At 40.6% G+C, this 26,998-nt stretch overlaps 1 protein-coding gene across 3 annotated transcripts in view; it reads left to right on the top strand.

Annotated features, from left to right (window-relative positions):
• The window catches only part of bmpr1ba (bone morphogenetic protein receptor, type IBa), a 159,667-nt gene that overhangs the window by 106,444 nt on the left and 26,225 nt on the right, over nt 1-26,998 (top strand). For all 3 annotated transcript variants that reach the window (XM_015340423.2, XM_015340424.2, XM_015340425.2), the window contains one exon: nt 4,806-4,988. In XM_015340423.2, the coding sequence (XP_015195909.2) occupies nt 4,916-4,988 (73 nt within the window). In that variant the 5' untranslated portion in view covers nt 4,806-4,915. The remainder of the gene's footprint in view (nt 1-4,805; nt 4,989-26,998) is intronic.

Here is a 26,998-nt window from a genome sequence, read left to right as displayed (position 1 = left end):
GCTTTTGTTAAGCTTGTATAACATGGGGATTACCATACCCAAATACTGTATAAATACTGTATTATAATGCAGTACAGATAAGTCCAGTTGAGGTTTTTGATATTCTAATATTCAGTGTCCTTTCTGTGAATGCTCTGACTGTTGCTGTGGGATAGTAAGGTTCCCATTGTGAAATCCTGAGTCTGGTGTTTTTTGTCCCTCACCAGAACTGATGGATTGATGGATATTTTTATTGTTTGTCCTCAACAAGTTAGTGTGTGTTTTTCTGGTGATATATTGTCATGACGTGCTTTGAATACACCACAGGCTTTGGCTCATTGCTGATCTTGCATATTCATTAACCCTTTCTCTTTTATTAAATCTTTTTACTGGCAGGGAGCCTCAAAGGGAGAGTGCCGAGAGAAAACTTAACATTGCATTTTCTGATGTCTGTGTGCTGTCCTTCAAAACAGTTTCTGACAGTAAGACATACAGCCCCCTAAGTTTGCAAGAAATCATACCAGTTCCTCTTACCAAATGACTTCTGGATATTTATTTTTATTTTAGAGTTAATGTCCATTTTCGTTAGACACTTGGGCATTGGATTACCACATTGTTCCACGGTCTGGGGACAGATGACACAAAATGTGTCAGAGAGAGTGTCAGATGGAGTTTAATTTAACTGGACCAGGGTGAAATATCAGTGCTCCTCTAAAGTGCATTTCAATCTGTGAAATCTCAGATTCTGAGTGAAAAAATGGGTTTAAACACTACCTTACCTTCCTTCTTTTATAATAGCTTTTGTGTGTTAGTATAGTAACTTGAAATATAGGGATATTTTAGTGGTTGTTGTTTTATACCCACTGTTATATCTTGGGCAGACTGGTAGCAGAGCGTTCCTCATTCATAAATACACACTGCCTGATCAGTTCAGTAAAATTACATTGGGCTTAGGCCTTCAGTGACAGCTTTCAGAGGGGATGTATTCAAATAGGATAGAGTACACGATGCGAACAGACTGTCCATCTCAAAGGTTTTTGTTTCATTTTTTTTCTTATTTGGCACAGAGTACTGTTTTCATAAGATCACACACTTGGTTCTAAAAAGACATAATAAAGTAAGCAACACCTGCATATTTAGTACAGTAGACAGGAGCCAGACTCCTTAATGTGGGCGTAGAGCTCTGCTGCTGATGGAAAAGTTACTGCTGCCGAAGTCTCATTTTGAAGTACAGTACTTTGCTAGAACTGTATGTTTTCAAACTGCCAAAATCTTTTCCCTCCCTGGTTCATGTCTTAATTAACGTTGCTGAAAGAAAAGGTAAAGTGAAAAGGTTATTCACTGTTAGCATAGCAAAGCATTGGCTGTTTTTACATTACAGAATGCTATGTTGTGTTGAGAACAAAGTAATTTTGCCTACTACCACATTATGTGCTGTTCTGCACCTACTTCTGCAGTACGATCTCCAACATGATTACGGGTGTTCTGGTATTGTGATTAGAACAATCTGGGTTTTTTAATCCCCCATGCAAGGCATAACTGGAGTAAAGATGCAGAAAGATCCCTTTCCTACAACACTGACTTGGGGTTTCTGTTCCCACTTTTTTCTGTACCTTCAATGTCAAACGAGAAAACTGCAGAACTAACATCATCATTTGGCATTTGGCATCCGAAAATCCAGATTTTCTCTGTCCCTCATGTGGCAGCTATAGGTGTTGTGCAGGATTTTCAATTCTGAACACTTTTTTCAATAAATTTAAATTAATTACTCATTATTTTTGGATGAAGGTTTTCAGATTAATGTACTTGTCTGATAAAAGGGAGTTCTTTCAGGATTAAGATTAAGGACAAAAGCCGTTCTTGAAAAGAAGTGATGACACTTCAACCTAGTGATTAAACAAAATAAAATAATTTGTTGGTCAAGAATTACTTTTTGTAAAGCCACAGACTGTAAAAAAGATTCTCTTTTATTTCAAAGCAAAGGGTAATCTAGAATGAATGCAGAGAATGGAGAGGAGGGAAAGGGTAACTTAATGTGAAACATAGGCCAAGGCAGCCTGCTGGTGGGTGAAAATGAGAGGGAAAACATGGCCACAGCCTGCATGGCAAAGGGTTGCTAGAATGTGGCCAACAAAACTGAAGGAGTTGTTCTCTTTTAAAGAAAGTAAAGAGCCCAGTTTCTTGAAATATGGTCGTTGCTCTGAGTTACAGTTTAGAGTTTTTTTGAAAGGGAAATCCGGAAGACAATAGATTGCTGAAAAAACCCAGGCAAGCTTTAAACTTTATTAAGTCTGTCTGAGACAAAGGCCGCCCCCACTCCTGTGTGCTGGGGTTTAGTGGAGAAAGAGTTTGGCAGCCTCCATGCTGTGCACTTGATTGATGTCTCTGAACATCTGAGGGACTTTTTGTGTCCAGCTTGCCTGCTCAGAGTGCTTAATGTGTGAATACTCGAATAAGGTCATCCCTTATCGCATGTAATCCAGCCCTGAAAGCAAATCAGCAGTGACAGTCATACCCCATAAGTGAGAACACAAATCATCTACCCGCCTGCAGTGTACAAGTCATGAGATTTTTCTTTCTTCCCCTCTAAATTCCCTGTTCTGGCTCAGTGAAAGGAAGGCTTGTCACAGTCGTGAAAGCTTCAGAGCTGTACGTGCCTTGAATAACACAGGGGCCAATCAGAGTCGGGCTCGGAGTGGGGTGGGGAGGCGGGGGATTGTTTATTTGTAACAAAGTGATAGTCTTTTCACTAGGAGGTTGAAAGTGGGCTCTTCTATTGTTAGCTGCTAATGATGAATGATGTGGATTGTGAGAAAACTTGGAATGGAACGGAGCACAAGTTAAAAGAGGCTGTTCTTTTGTATCCAAGCGAATTGGGCTTGAAAAAGATTTCCATGCATTTCCATTCTTCGGCTTCATTTCTACAGCTGATATGGAGAGAGTGCAGCAACGCCAGTGTGATTTTAGTTTGAATATATGTGTTTTTAATCTGTGCAAGTCAACAGTCAATTTGTCACTGTCAGAAGGAAGCAAGTAAATTGTTTGCCCGCGACAAACGTGGTAGCAGCCTGGCTGGGGTACAGTGACAGGGGATATAAAAATAAAGTGATGGTCAGAATGTATAAATGTTGATTTCTGTAATGACGTTATTAATCAGCAACATCAGTTATTTTTCTAATGATTTCTATTGCAAATTATTCTGGCACATCAAAGGGTGAAGATGAGCTTTTGCTAAGGGGGTGTGGCAAGGTTCCCCCGAGGTGTCAGTTTTAATATCCTAGAAATATTTTGCACATCGAAGATTTCTTTTTTCTAGTTTAGTAGTTAATCTACATGTCACAATACGCTGCCTTCAACCACATCTCAGTGTTTAAAGCTATTTTGCCGTGAGCCTGGATGCCACCTGCTGAGCTGTTTATTATTTCTTTCCTTTAACAATCATTAACTGTAGAAAAGAACGATTTGTTTCTCCAACTTGTTGCAAAACTAATGTACGAAAGTTTCTGGTGAGCTTGAATCGCCCATCTACAAGAAGGTTTTCAGTTTTAATTCATGGGTAGATTTAATTTTTTTATAAGGAACTGGAAATCCTTGTCAAAGATGGAAAACAAGTTGAAATCTGGTTTAATGCATAAACTTACAGATGAAAAACAATATCTTATAGGCTTTTACATACATCACGTCAGCTGACAGGCTTGAACATTTTGAGTACTGGCTGCGTCGGTGAACTGTGTGCTCCTGCTACACTTATGCGCCATTTGTGCTCTTCAGACTTCAGCCCAATCTGAGGCTCAGGACACTGGGGGATGCGTGGAAACTGGGCCTTCTGTTCTGTTGCTCCACAGCTGTGGAATGATGTCCCAGGCCATATCGGATCCTGAAAGTCTGCCAGCACATTCAAATCACATCTTAAAGCTTGCTTTTATACTTTGAAATATCCCTGCATTAATTTGTGTATACCTGTCGCTTTTGTTTTAGAGAGATTTGTATCAATATTTGTGATACAATAGAATTTTAAAAATCTAACTGGGGAATACACAAGGTCAGAGTACAGGAGAACCGCAATTAAAGCTGTCGGCTTTCTTCAAACCACTCTGTCCTTGTGCCATATCAGCGCGTTGACATTTATTCAGTGTTCAGTGCAGCAGCAAACTTTCTTTTTTGGGTAAATGATAGAATTAAAAAATGTCAGAAAAACAGAAAGTATGTAAAATCTAAGTAGTCCCTTGAGCTATAAGATGAAATTGAAAATGTGAAATAAATTTCTATAAGTTAGTCCTTAAGAGCATATTGTGATAATAAATTACATAATTCAGAGAATTAGAGTTTTAAGAAGTAAGACACAATGAATCATATTGTTCTCTTCCCAATACTGCGGTGACACTCAAAAATGCCACAATAATAAAACTATATTTCATCTGTCTCAGCCCGTTTCCTTTGTCACACTCAGCCGTCTGGAGAAAATGTGCGGGCCAGTCAAGAGGTGCAGAGTCCCGGTAGCTGTCTTGAGATCTGAATTTGTATTTTTTTTTCGTGCTGACTAAAATGCGAAAGACAGCCCTGAGTGATTCCTCTGCCTGGAGGGTGGGGAGAGAAGAGAATCCCCCCCTCTTGCTTCCTCTACCCCCCCCCCCCCCCTCCCTCCTTGGAAACAGAAGCTTCCAAGTGTGAGAAGTGAATCCAGGCTCCCGTGGCTAGAATCCAGGCCGGCTCAGGGTATCAGCTGCCCTTCTGTTGTCCTGCCCACGAGGTGTCCAAGCGAGGTCTGTCGGGTGACACAACCAGTGTTTAACAGGCTTGTGTCTCTCCCATTCCCTCCTCCCCAGGCTCTCCCAGCTGACTGCGTGGCGGAGCAGTTTTGGCCGAGGCAGTTCTCACCCACCAGGGGAATAAGGGAGAAGCCGAGACGACTGGAATACCTTCTGGACCAGGAGCGATGGGGTGGCTGGATGAACCAAGTTGGCAGATGTCCTTTTCTTTGCTCGTGCTTCTGTCCCTCCACACCAAGGGTAAGGAGCTGGGGGTCCTCTATTTTTCTGCTCGTGAATGGTGAAACAGTGGGTCACTTAGAATTTGGGGTTCAGTGCCTGGCTCCCAATTTGCCAGGACAGGCATTGCGGGAGTCGGGACGATGCATGGTAGCACTGTTCCTGCATGATGAAGTGCTTAATTTCTGTATTGTGGAGTGGAGTTACTGTGTTTTTTGTCCTCCTCCTCAAAGCTGAAAATCCTTCCCAGTTGTGACTTTTAGCATTTACTGTATATGAAGCTAGAACTTTTAAGGTTGCTGAATTAGTTAACGCCATACCAGTGGGGTTTGCTGTGCGTCACAAATCACAACTGCATTGCAATCCAGTTGTATTTCTGTAACAACAGGTGTTTGGTTGCTCTGCTTGTTGGATTGCACTTTCGACATGACAACAGTTTGTTTGGTGAAAAAAAAATGCAGTTAGATGGACCTTTTGAAAGACATTACTGCTTTTAGAAAGACATTTTTCATCTAGATTGGACAAATATTATAAGTGTTTAAAATCTTAAAAGGCAAAACATTTCTGCAGTGCACAGGTCTGTAATTTAAAGTGATGTTATTTTTTAGGCTTTATTGTTTCAAAGTTAAAGGGTTTGTCTATCTTGGAGCTTAGAGCTTTTGAGTCATGTCTCAACTGCTTTAAAAAACTGGCCCTGCTTTCTAGAAAGAGGATGCATTGCATCTCTGCTTACGACTGGCCTCAGAGCTCTCTCTTTTCGTCCTGTTTGTCTTCCAGTTTGTTTTGGGATTTAATTTTATTTAGTGATTCATTTGCTTCCCTTTTCTCTCTGAGTGTCTGTGACATAATGTTTTCCTCATCTGTCTGGCACTCGCTGCTTTCACAGTTGGATCACAGGCTTCCTAAATCAATCAAGCAACAGCTCATGCTCCAGCTCATCATTTCATTATAAAAAGAAGTTGGGAAAACTGTGCACAAAGCAGTATTTAGTCAGGTATTGACTTCCTTTCTAGATTCGGTGGTGTTTTTAAGGTATTGTAAAGTGTGTTTTATTCCACTCAAACCCTGAAACCTTAGGTGTTTCAAAATGGGTTGCCTTAAGAAGTATAACATATTTTTAGATATCATGACTGTGTCTACAAGGAACATATTTTACTTCAATTATATCCTTAAAAATATACGAACAGATGCTTATGAATGATGTCCAAATAGAAATATGTTTTAAGAAGAGGCTGTTACTATATTTTATTCAGAACTCAGTAAAAACCATTTAGTTGGGACAGTATTGAAGCAGTTGATGGGAACATTAGGAGTGTGCTCGCTGAAACCAAAGGGAATGGGAACTGCTTGTTCGAACCTCTTCACTGGTTCTAAATGATAATAATAACTAACTAATTAATAATAATAATAATAATACAAAATCTGACAAATATTTTCTAGTTATCTCTTTTGTTTTGTAAGACCCAGTTTTCGCAGTCGCAGGCTCTATTTCAGTGAAAATTCTCAGCAATGTGCCGAAAGCACGAAGAAAAAAGCAAAACAACATACAGAAAAAAAGATTTAAAATTATTGTAAATATTGCCTGAGCTCAGGTTCTGATAAAATTCCATAATGCATTGAATTTGTTGCCATTTGCAATACTCTGTACTAGGTTTACCTCTGCATACTGTATGCAGGCCAGCCAATCAGATTTAAAAATACAGTATTCACAAATGGCTTTTATTTAAATTATCAGATAGCATTAAAAATAAATATATTAATTATTCAAAAGCTTTAAGGCAAATCCAGAGCTTACAAATGATATACATGAATTTCTTTCTGAAAAAGGACGCACAAATACCTCTTACAGAAAGTTCTGACAACTATGTCAAGTTTTGACAGTTTTGACATAACAGAGACTTTATTTCTGAAGGCAGGTAGCAGTGATATCAAAACAGGTGTCGTCACTAATGAGTCTCGTTTACAGGAGAAAGATAAAATTATTGAATTGGATGGATTTGTTTGTTCTAAAATGTGGATGTTAATGCATGTGTGGTAGTTATACATTGCGTAAAGCTGTTTTATGACAGGAGTTTGCGGATTTTTCCCTGATAAATAGCTCCTTGCACAGCATGGGGGCATAAGGAAGTTAAAATCTTCCAACTGTGTTAAGAAAGACAGTGGAGCTCCTAACGACTTTACTGACCCCATACACTGAGGAGTCACTGAGGAGTGACCCAGCTCTTGGAGTTGCAAGAGGCCAGTTGTTTTTCATTAGAAGAAACAGAGTTTTATCTGTTTGTGAATCCTTATTTCCTCAGAAATTCTGAATAAGAGCACATCATATGTTTTCCAACATAGTTTTGGAAGGTTAAGGCAAATACGGTTCTGAAAAATAAAAGCCTTGACTTTCACATGAAGTGACTTAGACACAGTAGGTGCTGACTGTACAAAATACAGATTGGACCACACGAGAGACACAATAATTGGAAAATAGACAAAACAATTCAGCAATCTGACAGTCCTGTAAGCATGACTAAATGCGTAACAAACAAGCAGTAACTTAATAAAAGAGAAGCAGTAGAAGGAAAAAACCCAAGGTATCATAGAAAATTAAATATAAGAAAGAAAGAATGAAATGAAATATGATAATAATATGATTGGATGAATGAAATGATTGGTAAGAAATATAAATGGAAAATCTATTATAAATTGAAAAATATAATAAGCAATTATAATTATTGATTAAAATGATAACTTTTATGCATGCAATCCTACTGTAGAGAGGATACCAATCTGTGTCTTTAGGACATTTTTAAGTTGTTGGATCGTAGGCATATATTGGTATTATTTTGAATTTCTTTTTTTAAATCTACTGATTTTAAAAACCATAGAGTGCACAGGTTTTATATTTTGGAAGATACATCTTTTTCAGTTTTCTGTATTCATGAGAAAAAAAAATAGATGACTTACAATTTCTGGCCCTTTTTCTGGCTGCTGTTGTGTGGAATAATAATTGAACTAAATCATTACTATAAATAGTAAAATCCACTGAAATCAAGAAGCAAAATAAAATATTTTTTTCTGATTTTTCTGATTTAACTAAGGTCATTTTCATTGTCTAATCAAACGCCATTTTTAGTTGCTCCTGCAAAGAAAAGTGAAACCCTTGTTTCAGAATTGAATGCCCCTAACCCTTACAGTTTCCCATTTCAATTCAGTCACTGTTTTTGCTTTAGCTTTATTTGTTAAAAAGACAAATATTAAACTGCTGAAATATTTTCGTATAACCAAATTATATTCAGCACAGAGACCGCACACAGCGACTTCTGCCAAGAATAAGACAGATGTGTGTATAGAGGAATCAGCCGTTTGTTTTGTGAAATTGTCAGCTTATTTCAACAACTTCCAAGTACGCCTAGCATTTGTTTTTCAACCACAGAATACATTGAAAACATGCTACGAATTGTGACAGTGATGCTGTGCCAACTCCTTTGGACACAGCTCTTACAATCTCTCTTTTATGCAAAGATACTTAAGGAAGCAGCAATACAAACTGTGTTTTGTAGTTAATCGTTTGTGTGTAAACACTCAGCTGGTAACTCCTAACAATTATAGCATAGGATGGTCAATACAGCCCTATCACAAGATAGAAAGACCTTAGCCAATTACAGGAACTTCTTTTTTTAATATCATTCTAGTGATATGAGTTTCTAGTATCTAGTGACTTGAGATTCTAGTATGTAGCGACTTGTCTCTAGTAATTTGAGATTGCTCGGAATGATTGCTAAGTGTATGAGGCTCTTTAGGGGCAGAATTGGAAAGATTTTGCTCAAGGACAAAGCCAAGAAAAGATGTAGTAATTATGGCAACAAAAAAAATTCACATAACGGTGGTGTATTTGTTTAATTAAGGAAAATCAACTATATGTTTATTTAGTTGGAAAAGGTACTTTTGCACTCGAATGATAAGCTTTCAAAGTTGTTTTGTCAGCCTTAGTTGATGGCTTGTATATATAATCTGATCTTTTTTCTGGTTATAACCAGATATTGCAATCCCAGAATGAGGTTTGATAGTCAATTGTTTATTTGACTTTAGGCAGATGGAAAATTTAAAGTTCTTGCTATTATCCACCCTTTCTAATTATTTTATTTATTACCTGTTGGAATGTCCATTATATATATATACTAAGAGATTCCTTGTTGGTTCTTTTATCAAGACGATGTTCTTTGCCAAATACCGATTCCAGTATAAACAGCTAATGGAAAGGTATGTATTACTCTTTTAAACTGATGACAGCCAGATATGCTTGATAATCTCTCCTGGATATCTTTACAATCTCGGTATGCTAGAAGAGCTTTCTTCAGAGTGCCAGAAAGACTCCGTTCCCTGTGGCAAATTCGCCACAGTCCTCCGACGAGGAACCCAGGCTTGCGCCTTGGGCGCTTACCCACCCTTTGTGGGCAGCTTGAGCTTATACCTTAGAAACACAGGGACCCCGTCTTTGTCTCGCAGATGAGCATGGGTATTTTTCATGTCGAAGTGACATTGTGTAAGAAGTAGAACAGCAAAGCCAAGTGTGGTGCACGCTACAGTAAACCATAGCTGGGCGAAGTAATTGTGTGAGCTCACAAGGAAAACTGTCGAAGCAGCGTGTGGCTTGAGGGGGTGCACTGTCAGCACTGAAGGGTGCTAAGACTGATTATCACACTCCAGCCTCCTCTTGCTGTGATGTCTGCAATGCTCTGCTTGTTGCCGGCTCCCACGGAAGCTGCGGCAGAATGTTCCACCTGAAGATAAACTGCAGGAGCAGAATTTCAGTGAAAAGCAGCCCTCACACTGGGAAATCTCTTATTGCCGATGAATTTGACTTAATTTATGTGGTTTTATCCAATCAGTGTGAATGTAGACTTATCTGTAGTGCTCCTGGCCACATGTCTGACCATCAGTTGATGTTATTATTATTATTTACAGTAATTATTATAATTTAGAATCAATTGTTAATTATTATTATTATTAATAAGCTGGCCATATTGTGTTACTATTACTCCTGCTATCAAGCAAGCTCGGGGCATGTTGCTTTTCACCAACTGGTTTCAAATGGCATTTTAGATGCTCAGATAAGAGCAGCTCCTTACAGAATCAGAGGTAGTGATACCTTTCTCTTATCTGTTTTTAGATCATTAACTGGGATTATTATGATTATGTGGGCAGACTGTCAAACAAAAAGTCTTAACACCATCATTTGGAATGTATTCCTGATCCAAAAAATACTCGAAACAAGTATCTGAGAAGAAGTGGCTGGAGAAGGCTGTGAGTGTGCTTGTTTTTTCGCAGCTTCAGAAATGAGAGGACTCTCTGTCGAAGCGTAGGCTTCAGAAAAGGGCCAGAATGCATTTCACAACTGCGGGGTATGGCTGGAGGTGGGGTGCTTGCAGAAAAAGTGGGGTACAGTGATGAAAGTTTCTGTATCTGCTTTGACTTTGATTCTTTTATACAGAGAGAGAAAATTTGAAAAGATCCTGTCAAAGTCTGGAGGAGAATGTGGAGTAAGTGAAGTCAGAAGACCTTCCTCAAATACACTTATCTAGGTCAGAGAACTCCCTTCCTGGGGAGCTGCTCTGCAGTTGGCCCTGTGGAGGGTTAGTTTGTTCAGCTGACCCGTCTGAGCCAACACAGAGAGAACCAGCAGAACACTGTGCTGCCCCCTCCCCAGTTTATAGGCTGAACAGACATTAGATAGGAAGACATATGATGCTCACAGCTGGGTATACAACCCTTTTTTTCTGTGTGATCCCTTATGTCTTTTCCTTAAGTGTTTTCTGATACCACCTGTTAATACTTCGACTTTATAACCTATATGCTGCACAGTATTTAGCAATAAAAATGAGCTTATGAATCAAGTAAGAGCAAGCAGAGATAAAACTGCTTTTTAAATAAAAATGCTGTACCAATGGATGCAAGTTGAGTCTTTGCACTTTTTCCATTGTAAACGCAGCTATAAATATGCCCTAATTTTAGTCTTTACCCATAGGTTTGTTTTCAAGGATGCAAAGTAAGTTTTGATTAGATGTACTAGCCAGCCTGAACAGTGTATCAGTAGCAGCAGTATTGCCAACATGTTGCCAGATCTCATCAGGTCTCAGAAGCTAAGTAAGGCTAGACTTTGTTAGTACTGGGAGTTCTCGATGGAAAACCTGTAACTGCTGTTATAACTGGTATTAGTAGATCAGTAGATGGCAATATTCCTCCTAGACCAAAATTCCAAACCCAGTTTCCCAGTAAGCTGCCAGTACACACTGCCCATAGGAAGACCCATCCATTAAAGCCACTTGGCCATTGAAGAACTCATGGCACTGTTTGTAAGAGTAGGGGTGTTGAGCTGAAAAACATGTTTCAATTCCAGTGTAGGTCTGCAAAATCTTGCTTCCAGCAAGCTCTGTGCAGTGTGGCTGCTGGTGCATTATGGCTGTTTTGCCTCTCCCAGGTTGGTGAACTCAAGTGCTGGATGAAATGGGTCCTCTATTCTATGTATGGAGCTTTGGGATCCCTTTGGATGAAATGCACTATGTAATGCATACTGGCCTTAATAATAAAAAAAGACTGACTTTTTGCTTTAAAGTGAAAGAAAATAATGAGTATGGTATTTGGTTTCTTAAACCAATATTATTATCACTGTAGGCATCTGTAGACATCTTCAGGATGAACGGGCATATTTAGGCTAACAAAGTCCTCCAAACTTTTTAAGCATTAAATAACATGGGGAAAAGCTTCCATCTCTAAATCCTGTGTTATTTTCCTAAAATAGGAAGCACAATTTCCTCTGGAGCTAAAAAGCTTAGAAGAATTACCCTGCAATAATTTTCATATTTGTCTCCATTGTTTCTCATTGTAATGAAGCAGACAGCATGGATCATGCAAATTCAGTTTTTATGGCATATTTGGATTGGTGCTTTCTGCTCAATTTGGTCCCTCAGAGCAGCACTCTGCTGGGAACATCTGGGATTTTGCTTAACCAGCTGGATTTCATTTGCTCACATTTTCAGAAGATGTTTTTGGTCTGCCAACAACAATATAATGGTTTTACAACAACAGAGACTTCAGCCTGGTTGTGGATACAGCGCAAACAGAGAGAGCTCTCCCCTCTCGCCCTCCATGGCCGCTCCTAAGCTTTCATGGGTGGTTTGAAGCTGCTCTCTTGTTTCATTATCACCTCTTTCACACAGCATGGTCAGCATTCATGCACCAGGGTAAACCTGTTATTCTGTATGAAAGTAAAGAATATTTTTTCAGTAAGAAAGCTTCCCATTTCTCCCAATTCCCCAGTGTGTACTGAAAAGCAATAGGATTTAAAAGTTGCCTCAAAGGAGGAAATTAGAATTAGAGCTAGGAATCTAAGCAAAAATCTTTGCTTAGCTGATAGTGGTACTTACAGTAAGTACCATGGAGGCAGTTCAATATTGTAAAAGTGGTTAATCATAACATTATAAATGCTTTTTTTCAAATAGCTTATTCATTATTTATTTTTATTTTTTATTTCTATTAATTTTTACCGTAGACATATTTATATAGATCACTTTAATCTTTACAGACTCATGGATGAAATGGTGAAGAAATGATCGGTGAAAAATCTTTGATCACACTGCATTTTCAAGTGATATATTATTAGTCCACTGAAAATTAATCAAGTATTAGGTGCTCTTGAAAAATTAGCTTCTTGCTGAGCCCACAGGTAGACTGTGTTTTTCAGTGCAGCCTGACCTCTGTCCTTACCAGCAGGAGCCCATAGTGCTCAGCCTTGCTGTGAAGGAGTGGGCCTGGTCTCTGTCCTCACCAGCAGGGGCCCATAGTGCTCAGGCTTGCTGTGAAGGAGTGGGCCTGGTCTCTGTCCTCACCAGCAGGGGCCCATAGTGCTCAGGCTTGCTGTGAAGGAGTGGGCCTGGTCTCTGTCTTCACCAGCAGGAGCCCATAGTGCTCAGCCTTGCTGTGAAGGAGTGGGCCTGGTCTCTGTCCTCACCAGCAGGAGCCCATAGTGCTCAGCCTTGCTGTGAAGGAGTGGGCCTGGTCTCTGTCCTCACCAGCAGGAGCCCATAGTGTTCAGCCTTGCTGTGAAGGAGTGGGCCTGGTCTCTGTCCTCACCAGCAGGAGCCCATAGTGCTCAGCCTTGCTGTGAAGGAGTGGGCCTGGTCTCTGTCTTCACCAGCAGGAGCCCATAGTGCTCAGCCTTGCTGTGAAGGAGTGGGCCTTGTCTCTGTCTTCACCAGCAGGAGCCCATAGTGCTCAGCCTTGCTGTGAAGGAGTGGGCCTGGTCTCTGTCTTCACCAGCAGGAGCCCATAGTGCTCAGCCTTGCTGTGAAGGAGTGGGCCTGGTCTCTGTCCTCACCAGCAGGAGTCCATGGTGCTCAGGCTTGCTGTGAAGCAGTGGGTCTGGAGGCTATACCAGGAGGAGATGTGCTGGATGTTCAGTGGGAGTCAAACTTGATGGAAGAAGGGGAAAAAAATGTACTATCCTTATCTGGCTGAAAGGAAACAAAATGATCAAAAATGTAAACAAGGTCATTATGATCTGGTCCAATTCCCATGGCCTGACCTTGAAATGATGTTTTCTGTACAGCACATGGTCATTGGAAAGTCCAGACTTAACTCAGGAATTTCAGCACTGAGTCACATGGCCTCCGGAGAGTCTGACACTTTCCACTGGAAAGGCACTTTCTTTTAATGAGATGAGACACTTTCTGTGCAGCTGATTGCAGTTGCTCATTATATAGGGTTTTAATGGGGAATTGTATTGGTTTGAAGCTGCAAAGGAAAAGGCAGAGGTTAATTCTACACTGGAACTAATACATTTTAGCTGTGAGGTTTTCATTCAATTGAAGAGGACTGCACATGCCTGAAGAAGGCAGGCTTCACTCCTGTTTTTCTTTTTAATTGTGGAATAAATATCTGTATGCTCCTGTATTGCTCACTGTATAACCACAGGGATGGCCGGATGACTGGGTGACACTGGGACCCTTGTGTTGGCTCTCTGTAGGATTAGCTTCTTTAACTCCAAAGCCCCCAGTGCAGTAGACCTCCTTCACATTTCTTTATATAGTTATTTCCACAGTAATTTTCTTCGTCTTCTGAAAGTCAGGTTATATGGTTTGGATTGAATCCATGACTAATTGTGCAGTACTCAGTAGTGTTGTTGAAGGTGACATACTGCGATTTGGTAAGTTAAGCTTGTAAATTTCTGTGAGTCTTCAGGCAGTGTTTTCCAGCTTTCTCAGGACAGCTCAGACAGACACCCTCTGCTTGTCTCTGTCTCAGAGGAACTCCACTTTCCTTAGTGAATAAACAAATAATTTAGTTGATCAGAGTTTTTTAATGGTTTTCAGACCCATAATAGATTTAGATTTTAAGTCTCCTATATTTTATAGATGCCTTTAGATGTCTTAAAACCTGCAGGTTTTTCCAGATTGAAATGAAATTTACAGGTTTACTAAGACATATAGTGTTAAATAACTATATTAATTAATTAATTATTTACATATAATTCAGAAAAAACACCAGGAAGGTGCATATTGAAGGAGGAATCATTCTCTCTGGGCTCTGAGATACTAAATTATTGGATTATTGTACAGCTCCTAAACTGCTCAAGAAGTCAGGCTATCTTTCAAATGTCATACATAAATTGACATTTACAATAATAGGACAGCTAAAAATAATGATAAGGTTCTGTTCAGGGAGATTATTAGTTTAATTAAGTAACTAAAAGGCTGTCCATAATAAGAACAGAGGACACTGGGCTGTGAACAGCAGGATGTAATAAGCCTTACTCTAGGCCATAAACTTGCTGGTGAGTTCTTAGTGTGAAATGGAAATTGAGAATCACTTGTCCTGGAGAATTGGAATTACCAAGGGCCAGCCATTGCAGGGTGTATGAAATGTAACTTTTGCTCCCTTTGCCTGAGAGGCGGAAATGTCAGTGTGTTTAATACCCTGGTAAGTCGAAACGCCTTGTCCCCGATTTCTCCAACGCTGCACTTTGATCTTGGAGAAAGAATTTGAAGTTAAGCAAAACACGGTTTTGCTTCCTGTCAGCGGCCTGGGGATGAGGATTAAGTTCTCTAAACAAAACCTGAGCTGTTGTCAGATGTGCCGTCCTGAGCGTTCCTGGGCTCGGCTCAGCGAGAAGCTGGCTGTGCTGAGCAGCGGTTCAGCGCAGCACCTGTGCTTCCCTGAGAGGGGAGAAGGGTGAGAGCCGGCCTCTTCCTGTAACTGATTCCTGCAGATTACCAGAGGCTTATCCTGTCGCAGATCTCGCTGAAAGCAGCTGAATGCTGAAGTCATGTAAATCGAAGGTACTGCAGCCCTGTTCGGGGCTCTGAGGAGAGGATGCTATGCACAATGGGCCCTTGTGTTTCTGGAGGGCAGGAGGTTTGTCTGCCTTGGACAGCGCTGTGCAACATGAAAGCTTTCAGGAACTGTTTCAGGTCTCACATTAATATGCATCACTATGTCTTTGTATATGAAATGGCACAAGGGTATATCAAAGCTCAGGCAATAAAGAAGCAGACTGGTTCCTGCACACATTATTCCTGTGTTATTTCATAGTAACGCTCACAGTCTGTCGACATCCGTCAGCAGTGCGTTTCCTGTTTTCCTTGGAGAATGCTTGCTCTCTCCCCTTGCGTTCATGAAACGTGCTCGGGCTCCTCTTTCTTTTTTTGATTCCTGTAGGATTCCATTCAGAGATGCATTTGACGTTTATTTTTCAGTTTGCTCAATTGTCAAAATTGCAGCATTTGAAATTAGCCAGAAACAAAAAAATGCACAGTTTGTTTTTTAAATCTCCCTGCTTTACACCATAAAGTCCTTATAATGACATGTGCATGGCAAACAGTTTCAAAATTTTTATTTATTTTATCGTTTGCATTTATACTCATATTGCATTTTCCTTACCTATAATGTCCTCATCTCCGAATCAAGTTTTATTTAGAGTCGTTTAAGTGAACAGAAAAGCCCTTAAAGGAGACCTTAATTTCGTCTAGTGGTTCAGCTAACTCAGTTGCCTTCCAGAACTTTTCATAATAACAGCACGTCTCAACCTGGAAGCTTAATTCTCAGAAATGCAGACACAAAAATGTATTTTAAATAATCAAATTAATACAAAATTAAAAGGCAAGTTAGGAAATCCTACAGTCAATTTTTAAAAGGGGCTGCTCGGATAGTTTGCTGTGAATTATGTATTGTAATGCTTGCCAGTTGCTTTTATTAGCTTATTGTGGTGAAATCCAAGACTGTTGAAGTGTTGTTTTATGGAATAGGTGCACCTCTGCCTCTTAAAATTAATAATGCTTTTGGACAACAAAGGCAGAATGGCTTCTGTCCTTTTTCATTCCGATTGATAAGCCCCGATAGAGGTGTTCGGTCCTGCAGTATGTGCCATTGCTTATGGTACCTGTGCTGTGGACTTGGTACCTGTGTTTTTGGATGTGTTAAAAATTACTGCACTGCGCTCTGTACAGTATGGCATACAAGGTCTGTATCTGATCACAGATTTGCAGGCATCATTTTGCAGAAAAGAGCCCAGAAACACATCTGCCAGATGATTTCATATCCTGGGCATCACTGCTGGGACAATGGTGATCCTGCACACATGTACAGTAGATGTGCAGGAGTCTGGCTTTAACAGAAGCCTATTTCATAGTCTGCATTGGAAAACGCACTTTGGATCTGTGCATCTGTGCCTGTGGTCTCACCCTCTGATCAGTCTCTGCAGCCAGGGGATCTTCCTCTGAGCTGCAGAGTGCCGTGGATGTAATCCATAGGCCACAGCAGGGAATTGCTGAAACAAATCAGAAACATTTAGACAAGAAAGAGCATATCCTGGGATGTGCCTGCATGTACAGATTGCACAGCAATTCAGATGTCCAGGTTACATTAATAACAGCCCTAGAGAAACACTCTCTTTAAAGAAAATCAAACATATACAGTAGATGTACTTTGAATATACTTTTTTTACATTTTACATTTTCAATTTGCAATGTTAGGTCATCTTAGCTTTTGCTACTACATCTCACATTGGATTTAGCTTTCTCCTTAACCTCTGACTTGAGAGAAGCAGGCATCCTCCGCAGAGGGCTATTCACTCTCCACGCTGTGGTCGCTGTGGCCCCCAAGCACGACCAGCAGAGCTGAGGTGAGATACAGTCATCGCTGATACACCTAGAAGCCCACAGCTGCCCAGAGGACAGAGAGCCCTGTCTGGCTTCACTTCTTGGCAGCATGTGTGCCACTGCTCTGGAGATCCTGGATCAGGACCCTGAGAGCTTTGGACTCTGTGGGTGTGGATGGCCTTTAGCTGCTGAGCTACTGTACGTGGGAGCTGAGCCACTCTCTTTTTCAAAAACAACAACATCCCATTCATCTACAAACTAACAGTTTGTTTTACTTGATGCACCAGTAATCTAGCCTAGGGAAATATTTTAATAAAAGGCTTAGTGTTGATCACAGATTGATAATTCTGTTGGCTGTGATTCCTAAGGGCTAATGATCTCTTTGCTTGTTTTACTTTTGCTTGCTTGTCTTTCTCAGACTAAACTGCTAGCTTATCCCTTTTTTTTCTCAAATATCTCTGAAGATGAAAAAATGTTTCAGACTAATTACAGAAAAGGGTTGGAAGCCATGGGCTTTAGCAATGTTGGATTTTACTCTTTGTAAAATTAACGGGACATTTCCAGGCCTACGATTTTGAAAAATATTTAATTTGCAAAGATTCAAATAGGCAGCGTCACTTGAAATGGTGTGTAAATGTGAATTTAATGGCAGCAGGAGGAAGTGCAAGTGCAGTTGCTCAAAGAAGGCAAACAGTACTGAGCGCAGCTGTCTCAGTTGAGTCTATCGCAAACACGAGTCTCGGTCACACAGGGGAATCGATTTCTGACGGGGAGGCTTGATAGTGGAAAAATAGGTGCCGCAAATGGAAGGAAAATAACTCTTAAAGCGTCTATTAAATGCTTTGCCCTTTTTCGACGTGAGCTTTGTCCACTCAGTAGAATATATGCTTTATTTAGCTCCTTCGAAGCTGCCTAAGAGAGCCAGTTGTGCTTCTGTGATTGCCTCCTCCTCCTGTGGCCTTGCCCAACTTTTCAGCCTTTATTTCTCTGTGTGTTGAGTTAATTGCATTTAACGTGTTTTTCTTTCTTCATTCTGACTCGGCATCTGAGAGAAAAGCATGTTTGGACGGGTCACAACAGGACGACTTTTTTCACATTTAATACTAGGATGACAAGAAACTGCCCAAAATAAATGTTTTGGAAACATCATATGTGTTTTTGTCACTTGGGTTCTGTGTTTGAATTCTGCTGGAGGCTGAGTATTTTTTATAGGAGATGACTGAAGCACTGTTCTTTGACAGAGTGCATATCTTGTAGTCATGGCATCTAATGGAGTCATGCAGTCGCTGTCCCAGCTTTTGGGGCAGTGGTGTCCTGAAATGCACAGGTCATGGGGTTTAATGCAGTGATGGGGAATATTAAAGAAAAAGAAAACAATTTTCCCGTTAGGAAAGGAAAGTCAGAAGGTGTTTGCTGTCGGTCTATGGGCAGACCTTAAGAAGAAATGTCAGATAATAGTTATTGATAAAACAAGTGAAGAGCTGTTCATGACAAAGGTGTTGTATATTTTGCTATAAAACCTTTGGTGTTCCAAATTACAGTGTCTGAAGTAATACTTGTGTTTGACTTGCAGCATCTATTCAGAGATGGTAAAGACAGGACAAAGCCTGGCCTGGCAGAGTAGGTGGTTTTTCATCAACTCAGTGTCTTTCCGTTAAGGATTAATGTCTAAAGGTTGAAAAGTTCCAGTGACTCGATTTTTAAAAAATGATCCAACGATCGGTATCATCTTGATTTAATGGGACCCCGAAGGCGGAGACCATAATTTTGGATTTCTTTTGAACAGTCTTGTGTTGATTCTGCTGAGGCTGAGATGAAAGCGTGGCTCTGCGTGACTCAGTGGCTGTAAGATCTCAGAACATCCCCAGCATGAGGACTATAAATCTAGGTGGAATTAGTCACGGTGGCTACAGGAGCTTAAACTCCTCTACCTATAACATCTGGTTTGGATGTAGGCACTAAATGTGAAACAGATAAACTGCCTTTGTCCTGAGTGATTCCTGATAAGAGCTCTTTTATTGTTTAAAGACAGGAGAGATCAGAGTCAAGTGTTACACTTGTGAAACAGACCTCGTTTGAACAATTTAAGGAAAGGGAGCCTTTTGGTGAAATGTGCCTTTAAATGCACATTAAAAAAGCTGCTGTACAACCTTTGGAGGTTTAGGAAATCATGGCTAGGTCTGAAACCACCAAATGCAGGACACTCAGTCTCTTGTGCTCTGCCCCTGGCGAGTCCAGGTCTCACCAGACTAAAGGCTTGCCCTGTTCAGAAGCAGCAGTCTCTGGTCTCTGGTGCTTTTCGATCAAGGTCTTTTCCCACCAGGGAATCTTCTACTTCCTGACCCTTGTGCTATAATCCAGGGATGAGGCAGAACAGACTTCCTGGCCTGGGAGTGCTTGTTGCACAGGTGCAGACTTCTGGATTTTGGATAAGAGAAAAGACTAACCAGGATGAAGGCAATGCTTATCAAGCAGAAAGATCGATTTATTTTGACAGACTTGTTTAACTTGACATGAGTGATGACAGACTCTTTATTCATTTTTGCATCTGCCTGATAAAATTTGTTCTCTTGTCAAAGGGGGGGATGCTCCAACTCATGTCCAGTAGATTTAGTGTTTTCTTACTGTTGGACAATTGTGTTTAAATTTGCCAGGTGTAAAACATCAATTGTAACAGACGTTTTTTGTTTATTGCACTTATGGAGATTTTGCCCTGAAATATTATGTTTATCAATCCTTAGTTACTATTCATGCACTGCTTAGTATCATTTTAAGCTCTGCTTTATATTTGCCTTGAAAAACTGCTGTTAACCCAAGAGAAAGAGATTTTATGTGTGCACAGTCCAGAACTTAAATATGTAGTGTAGCCAATCTATTCGGATGTAGCAAATTGTACATTTCAGCGCTTCCCAGCCACGCACAGAAGGTCTTAATCGTGGGAGTTATGGGTAGGAATTCTGACATAGAAATGAAGAATGAACTGAAGAGCTAATCTAGGCATTTACAGAAGCTTTAGACATATTAATAGCCAGTACACAGGGGAAATGATTAGAACACTGAAGACAAGGAAGTCTTGTGGTGATTATCTTTTATTATCACCACACTTTCCTCTTCTGATGGTGGCCTCTTTGAATCTGTATTGAATCTGTGTGTGAAGGATGGGTTTGTCAGTGTTGTACAGAAACTGAATTCTGCTTCTATGGTGTTGAAGTGGCTGGAGCTGAGCACTGATTTAATGTGCCCGGTGATGATGCTTCAGGCAGTGCCGCTCTGTCACGGGACGTTCTGATCTGAAACAGACCAAGGGGAGCAGAGATGAAAGGCAGGCGAGTCCTGGGCAAAGAGTTCGTCCTCTCTGCCACACCAGGCACAGAACCCTCTGATGACTGATGACTCTGATGATGAAACCACAGCAAGTCATGGTCAGTCATCCCTGTTCTCCTTTCCACTGGTTTATATTCAGCACTTCTCATTTTGCCTTTTCAGACCACCTCTGTCTTGTTCCTCCCCCTTGTCACAGTTGTGTTATTACAACTACAATAATAAAGTAGTTGGAAATGTTTCAAAAATTCTAGTCCTTGATTTTATAGCAGAGGTATTGGAGAAAAGAATATCTCCCTTTCTCTATTTGAGTCATTTTGAAGACACAATGAAGAGCATAAACACTGTTTACCAATGTTTGACCAAGTCTCAGTGTTTTGATGAGTGTTTAGTAGACCTCACAGTCCACCCCACAAGAGGCTAACAGCAGCTACAGTACTGTATATGCCTTGTCAGTGGGAACATGGCACTAGTCAAACCACTTGTTAAGACTAGTTGACAAAGCGCTGCAAGAGGTGGTAGCAGTGATCTGTATCCTAGTCAAGCTTATTTTTTTTCTCCACCCTACTGGCTTGAAGACTGTCTGATCTGTAAGATTAGTCAGGTATGCTGTTGCCTTTAGCAGTGCACCGGGGGGTACATTCATCAGCAATCATGTCTCTTGTGAGGTTAGTCACATCAGCCTTCTTTCTCATAATTCAGCAGGGTGAGGAAAATGGCTGGACTAGTATTGTGTTAAGGTCTTCAGGAATCATGGGACGTAGCATAATAGACATGCAGGTCTATTCCCTGTACATAGGACAGTATGAACAGCGCATTGCCTTATTGCGACTGTGAAAGTAAATGTCTACTTGCATGTTTTACCATTGCTTTTAAAATAATTAATGCATTTTTTTGTTTTTCATATTTTGTATTTTAAAATCACTGAAAAATTGCTTTGAAAAGCATTCTCAAACGTCTACTGAAAACTCCATAGAAAAGGAAGAAAAAGTCTTAAGAAAGGGTATAAAAGTCATTTTCTAGCTGTGGATCAGCAGATTCATAGTTTCTCATGGGGAAAGGAACTGGGATTTATTTTTAAGGCGTTTTTAACGAAACAAATTCCCATTAGCCTGAAAGGACTTCAGGGGCAGTGATTTAATGCCCAGAAAAATGTGTCAGGAGAGGATCGGGTTACTGTCTAACCTTGGGAGCTCCCAGCCAGTGACTCAACACGCACCTGTGTGCTCTTTCCCCTGACCTCCAGCAGGGCTTTGAAAAGCGCCTGGCACGGGTACGTGTGAAGGAGGGCCGGTTTTGATATGCTCTGTGACAATCTGTGAAAGGCGCTTGTGAGTCTGGGGGGAAGGGGGGGTGGTGTGGAGCGGTTGTGTGCCACTACGAGGGGGTCTGGAACGGCAGGCAAGACCCCCAGGTGGGCTTCTGAATCGCTAATGCACACATTGACTTCCAGCGTTTTATCTACAAATTTGTCAGTGTCAGAAAACCGAAATGTTGAAGTTCTGCTCTGGTGCACAAAGTTGTTGTCCTGCCTGACATGTTTTGCCAGAGTTAAAGAAGTGACAAAAGGAGCAGCCCTCTCTCTGTCTTGCCAAGGTGTCCTTGTTTTGTTAACCTAGTCGTGGGGGCATGCCTTCACTGAGACACTCACCAGGAGCTCAGGGTGGAGGTTAACTACTGAAAAGGAAAAGGTGTCATGTCTTGACCTGGCTTCTGTGCTTCATTATGTTTACACTGTGTGTGCCTGGTCCTGACAAACACTGCAATTTCAAAGTGACCCAGTACTCTTTAAAAGTGCTGTCTGCAGGTGTTTGGGTGTCATTCTCAACTCTGAGCTTTCTATTGATTCACAGTTTTAAGTCTGTGATTACTGCTGGTCCTGGTCTTGTCTGTTATTTTATTTTTCTTCTTTGCCTGATAATAAGTACAACAGGCTTCAGCGTGTTCAGAATGCTGTTGCCAGTTTACTGACACGCATTCATCTCTCTGATCTTGATACTCCAGCGTTTGCATCTTTACATTTGCTACCAGTGGGTTTTCAAACAGATTTTAAGGTAGTGGCAATAATGTCCTTCAGGTTAAGGCTTCTCCACCTTTTGAATATCCATATTCCACATGTGAGTCCCTCACCCTCTTGAGTCAGTTGGTTCAGGGCTGCAGCTGCTTTGTACACCATTTTTTAGAACTCCATTCCAGTCTATATTGAAAATGCTGAATTTCTAGATCCTTTTAAAGTTCTTTTATTTCTTTAAAGTTTTTTTAATGTTGTGCCAGTTTGAAAAGAATAAGTGGACATACTGTACTGTACTTTTAACAAATGAACCAAAAAGAAATGTATTTGTGTACTCGTGCAATAGTATAAACCAGATTCTGAAAGAGAGTTGTTCTCATTTTTTATCTTCTCTTCAATCTATGTATCAGGTGTTAAGGGGATCTTCATTCCCTCTAAAACGTCAGACTGTGACCTGCAGAGTGATCTATAAGGACAGGTGCCAGGGCTCACCCACCTTACTAATATCTTTGTTCTACAAACAATGGATAAGCGTGTCCCTTGAAAGCATAACCTTGTTTATGTGGCTCTTAAACTTTTTACACCAAATGAAAAATGTAGACGATTCAGTGTGCTTCAGGATTTTCACAATAAATTTTCCACATCCCTCTGATGAAGATATAACAAAATAATATCAGGATCATTAAGATTGAATCTCTTGTTTAGAAATTTCATTTCCTTTGCTCTTTTTTTGCCTGCCCTCGGTGACTAATGAAATGTTCTTTAGGAGCTACTTCTGGAGAAAGAATCCCAAAACGAAGCCACTTAATATCCATCAGCACAGAGTTCCAGCAAATCTTGGCTGTGTTGTAAGCCTTCCCCTCTAAAAGCTCTGCCTGGATTTTTAACACATCAAAGTTAAATCTTAAAAAAGAGGGTTTCTTACAAGCATTTCAGTCCACTTTCTGAAGAATTGCAGGAATGAAACAGCATTCCTGTTGAGTGTTATTTTGATTTATTGAGCTGCTCATTGAAGGCTGTGTATGCTTTTTTAAGAGGAGTCTATTGGCGTTTGCCTACATCAGCCCTATGGGCTGATGATTGCCAGTTCACATCTAGACTGTAACACTAGCCCTCTGTGGTTGCCATCTTCCAGGGCCCTTGAGCATCTGAGTACAATCTCAGCAGCAGCCCCCTTTCTGCACTGTGCGGCCCTGCCTGCACACCAGAAAAAGGAAGCAGTGGCTTAATGATGTGGATTTACACAACGTTAGTTGGATCTCCATCTCTGGTGCAGGAGGTGTTATGCTGTGTCAGGTAAAATAATAAAATAATTGGCTATTCCAAATTGTTGAATATGAAATTCAAAGAAGGCCTTTCAATGCACAAAGAACTATACACTTCACTACACAAGAGCTCAGAAATGTTTTGGTACATGCGTGCTATTACAAATATTGATCTTTGAGGTGATTCATACAATTTTTTAAAAACACACAACTTAAGCTTTTGTGAATGAAACATCACAGTGCCCATGGTGATTTGAAAAGGGATTTAATTTGTTTGCTCTGATCCAAGGTTTCACTCTGAATGTGTTTTCCCGCCCTGAAGATGAGGGCCTTCAGTTTTTGTGTGTCTGTTGTGCTCCACCTGCTCCCGGGACCTGGATGAGCCTGCTAGAGGTCTTGCTCTGAAAGCCGTCTGCTGATGGTGGCTGCTGTGCCGTGTCAGTGAGATATTTGGGTCCCTGTCTGTGGTTGTTAGTGCTTCCACTTCTAGGGGGCTAGTCTGCAAGCTGGTATTATCCATCACTGCCATGAACAAAGTCAAACAAGAAATGTCTCCCTCAGAGACCCGCTGGACTCTGTGTTGTGTTGATGAGTTGGTTAATGACGCCCCAGGTGTCGTCCTGAAACTGAAAGCAAATTAGAGAGCTGACGTTGACATGCAACCCCCTGGGGGGTGGCTGCTCCACGTTTTGGAACTGCCCTGCCTCCCTCAGGACCCGGATTCTGAACTGGTGCTGAACTAGCTGGGAGCGCCAAAACCGGCCACCCCCATGGCCGCACTTTGCTGCCCAAAAACAAGCACACAGCTGGTCATGACTTGCTAACCTCTCAAGCAGAAATGGAGTGAGGGAGACCACCCCCAGAAGAATATCCCCAGACAGTGAATATGATGCATTAACCCCCCCCCAGCCCAATCCAGCAGGAAACACTGATGCGGCCTTGTGCATACCTCTGTAATGTGAAAGCTAATTAAAGTTAGTTTTGTATTTAATTTTGTATCCGTGTCAGGACATAAATAGTTCTAGTTGGGTCTGATTGTTTGGGGTTTGCCTATTTTATTTTTAGATTAAAGACAAAAGTGTTTTAAATTGCAATGCAGTATGAATATGAATTTGATTTAACCCACCAATGTCTTGTCTAATTTGAATTCAAGGGTAAATTTATCTCAAATGGAAAGCCATTTTTCTATTTAAAGATCTCATAATAAACTCGATGGGACTGTGATATACAGTAAAGTTAGTCCCACATTACACTTTGATTTGGCTAAGCTAATAACTGTAAATAGCTGTATTTTCCTTCCTAATTACAAGGAACATCTTACTGAATCCTACCTGTGACTAATACTGTATACTAATAAATATTCTTAGTTGCAATCTATATGAATAATGAAGAGAATATTTATTTAAATATCTCTCTGAACAAAGGTATACTTTGAGAATGGTAAACAGGGAAGATTAAATTGCATTTAATAAAGATTTGTGCAGTGATTATTTTTCCATTGGCAGTACACAAACAATTGGCAGTACAGCTGTGCATTAAAATGATTCGTCAATTGTTTTAATAGTGTAAATGTGTAAAGCATTATTACAGCCTTACAAATGTTATATACACTGTTATAGCAAACACTCAGGACTGAAACTGACTTTGTTTTCGGCATCTGCATTTCACAATTCTGTCACGCAGAACTTAAATAACAAACTCCAGTAATTCATTAGCAAACGTTCTTTAAACAAGACTGGTTCGTTATCGCTTTGTTCTTGCTGTTTGCCGAGGATGGAGCCACTGCACCTTCCAGTGCAGCCTTCATAAATCAAATACAATTTGTTAGGAGACAGCCTTGGTAAATTTATATAACATAAATATTTTAAGCTTAAATAAAGGATTAACTGGAAGGATTGAGTTGGGGTTGTTACCTAATTCATTTTGTGTATCTTTCACTGCAGCACAGAGCGACAGCTCTTTTAAGTCCATTAGCAGGAGAAATTGAATGCGACCTTCATTTAAGGAGCTTTTTCTGTAGTGGTTAAGAAAAAAAATAATGCAAAAAAATATGGATTATTATTTAAATATATACAACTTTAATGTGAGCTATTGAAGAATCATAGCAATCAACACAGCTCATATTCAAGTAGAACTTTGGACCCTTCAGGTGCTTCAGGTGACTTTTCATGGAACCTGACTTCCTGCCCTACTGGGGTGTCATGCAACTGCCCCTCTGCACCCCCAGTTCACCATGTAGCACCTGAGGTGGAAAGGCAAGCAACTCACTGAGTAAGTTAAATCTGAGAGTAATGTTTTAAATAGACCTGAATGGAAAAGTCTGAGCTGTAATTTGTACAAAGCTTTAGGTATAATCAGGAACCATGGACTGTGAGCTGGTGTTGGTGTTTGTGTCCAGTGTGCTCTGTTGGCTATGGACCAGTTGTGATCTGGTGTCTGTGTCCAGTGTGTTCAGTGGGCTGTGAGTGAGTGTCTGTGTCCAGTGTGCTCTCTCGGCTATGGGCCAGTTTTTGTGTCCAGTGTTCTCTGTGGGCTCTGGGCCAGTATCTCTGTCCAGTGCTCTCTGATTACTGTGAACCGTTGTCCGTGCCCATTGCTATCTGTAGGCTGTGGTCTGTTGTGTGTGTCCAGTGTACTCAGTGGGTTGTGGGCCAGTGTCTGTGTCCAGTGGGCTATAGTGAGACCAGTCAACTGTATATTACCACTAGTCACTGGGATAGAAAACCTCTTTTACCTCTAAAACCACATTCCTCATTCTTTAGGAAGCTGCCCAGTTCCAGTTTGTAAAGTAACAGTTGTAAAGCAGAAATAAACCCTTTACATCACAAGACATTTTCAAAGCAATGTTTGAATATTTGCCATATTTTTCATCTAACCCGAGAGAGCATTGTCAAATGTGAACCATAACTCACAAGCTACTTTATGAAAGAGACCGTACTGTTTATTCGATGAAGCCAATAAATGGCTTTTCAGGGCCGTGTTTATAGCCAAGAAGTTCTTAAAACGAGTCAGCAATGCCTCTTGACATTACTACTCATAATTAATGACTGTGCTTGCTTGCACTCTACAACTCTATGCAGAGACACTGAAAACTAAAAACCCACCAAGAGCTCCAAGAAATGGCAGGCTAGTTTGTACACAGTGGCGCCTATGAGGCAAAGCTTTTAGTACGCTGCCTGTGTTAATTGGGAGCTGAAAGCTACCCTGATCCTGACATAAGCCTTCAATCAGTCTGAAATTACCCCTGAGAATCTCAGGGCAAGGATCAGCACCAACTTTGTCTTGTACCAAAAC

Source organism: Lepisosteus oculatus, chromosome 3 (genome assembly GCF_040954835.1).
Source record: "Lepisosteus oculatus isolate fLepOcu1 chromosome 3, fLepOcu1.hap2, whole genome shotgun sequence".
Classification (NCBI taxonomy): domain Eukaryota; kingdom Metazoa; phylum Chordata; class Actinopteri; order Semionotiformes; family Lepisosteidae; genus Lepisosteus; species Lepisosteus oculatus.
The sequence above is the reverse complement of the archived record's forward strand: the minus strand, read 5'-3'. Positions and strand labels throughout refer to the sequence as shown.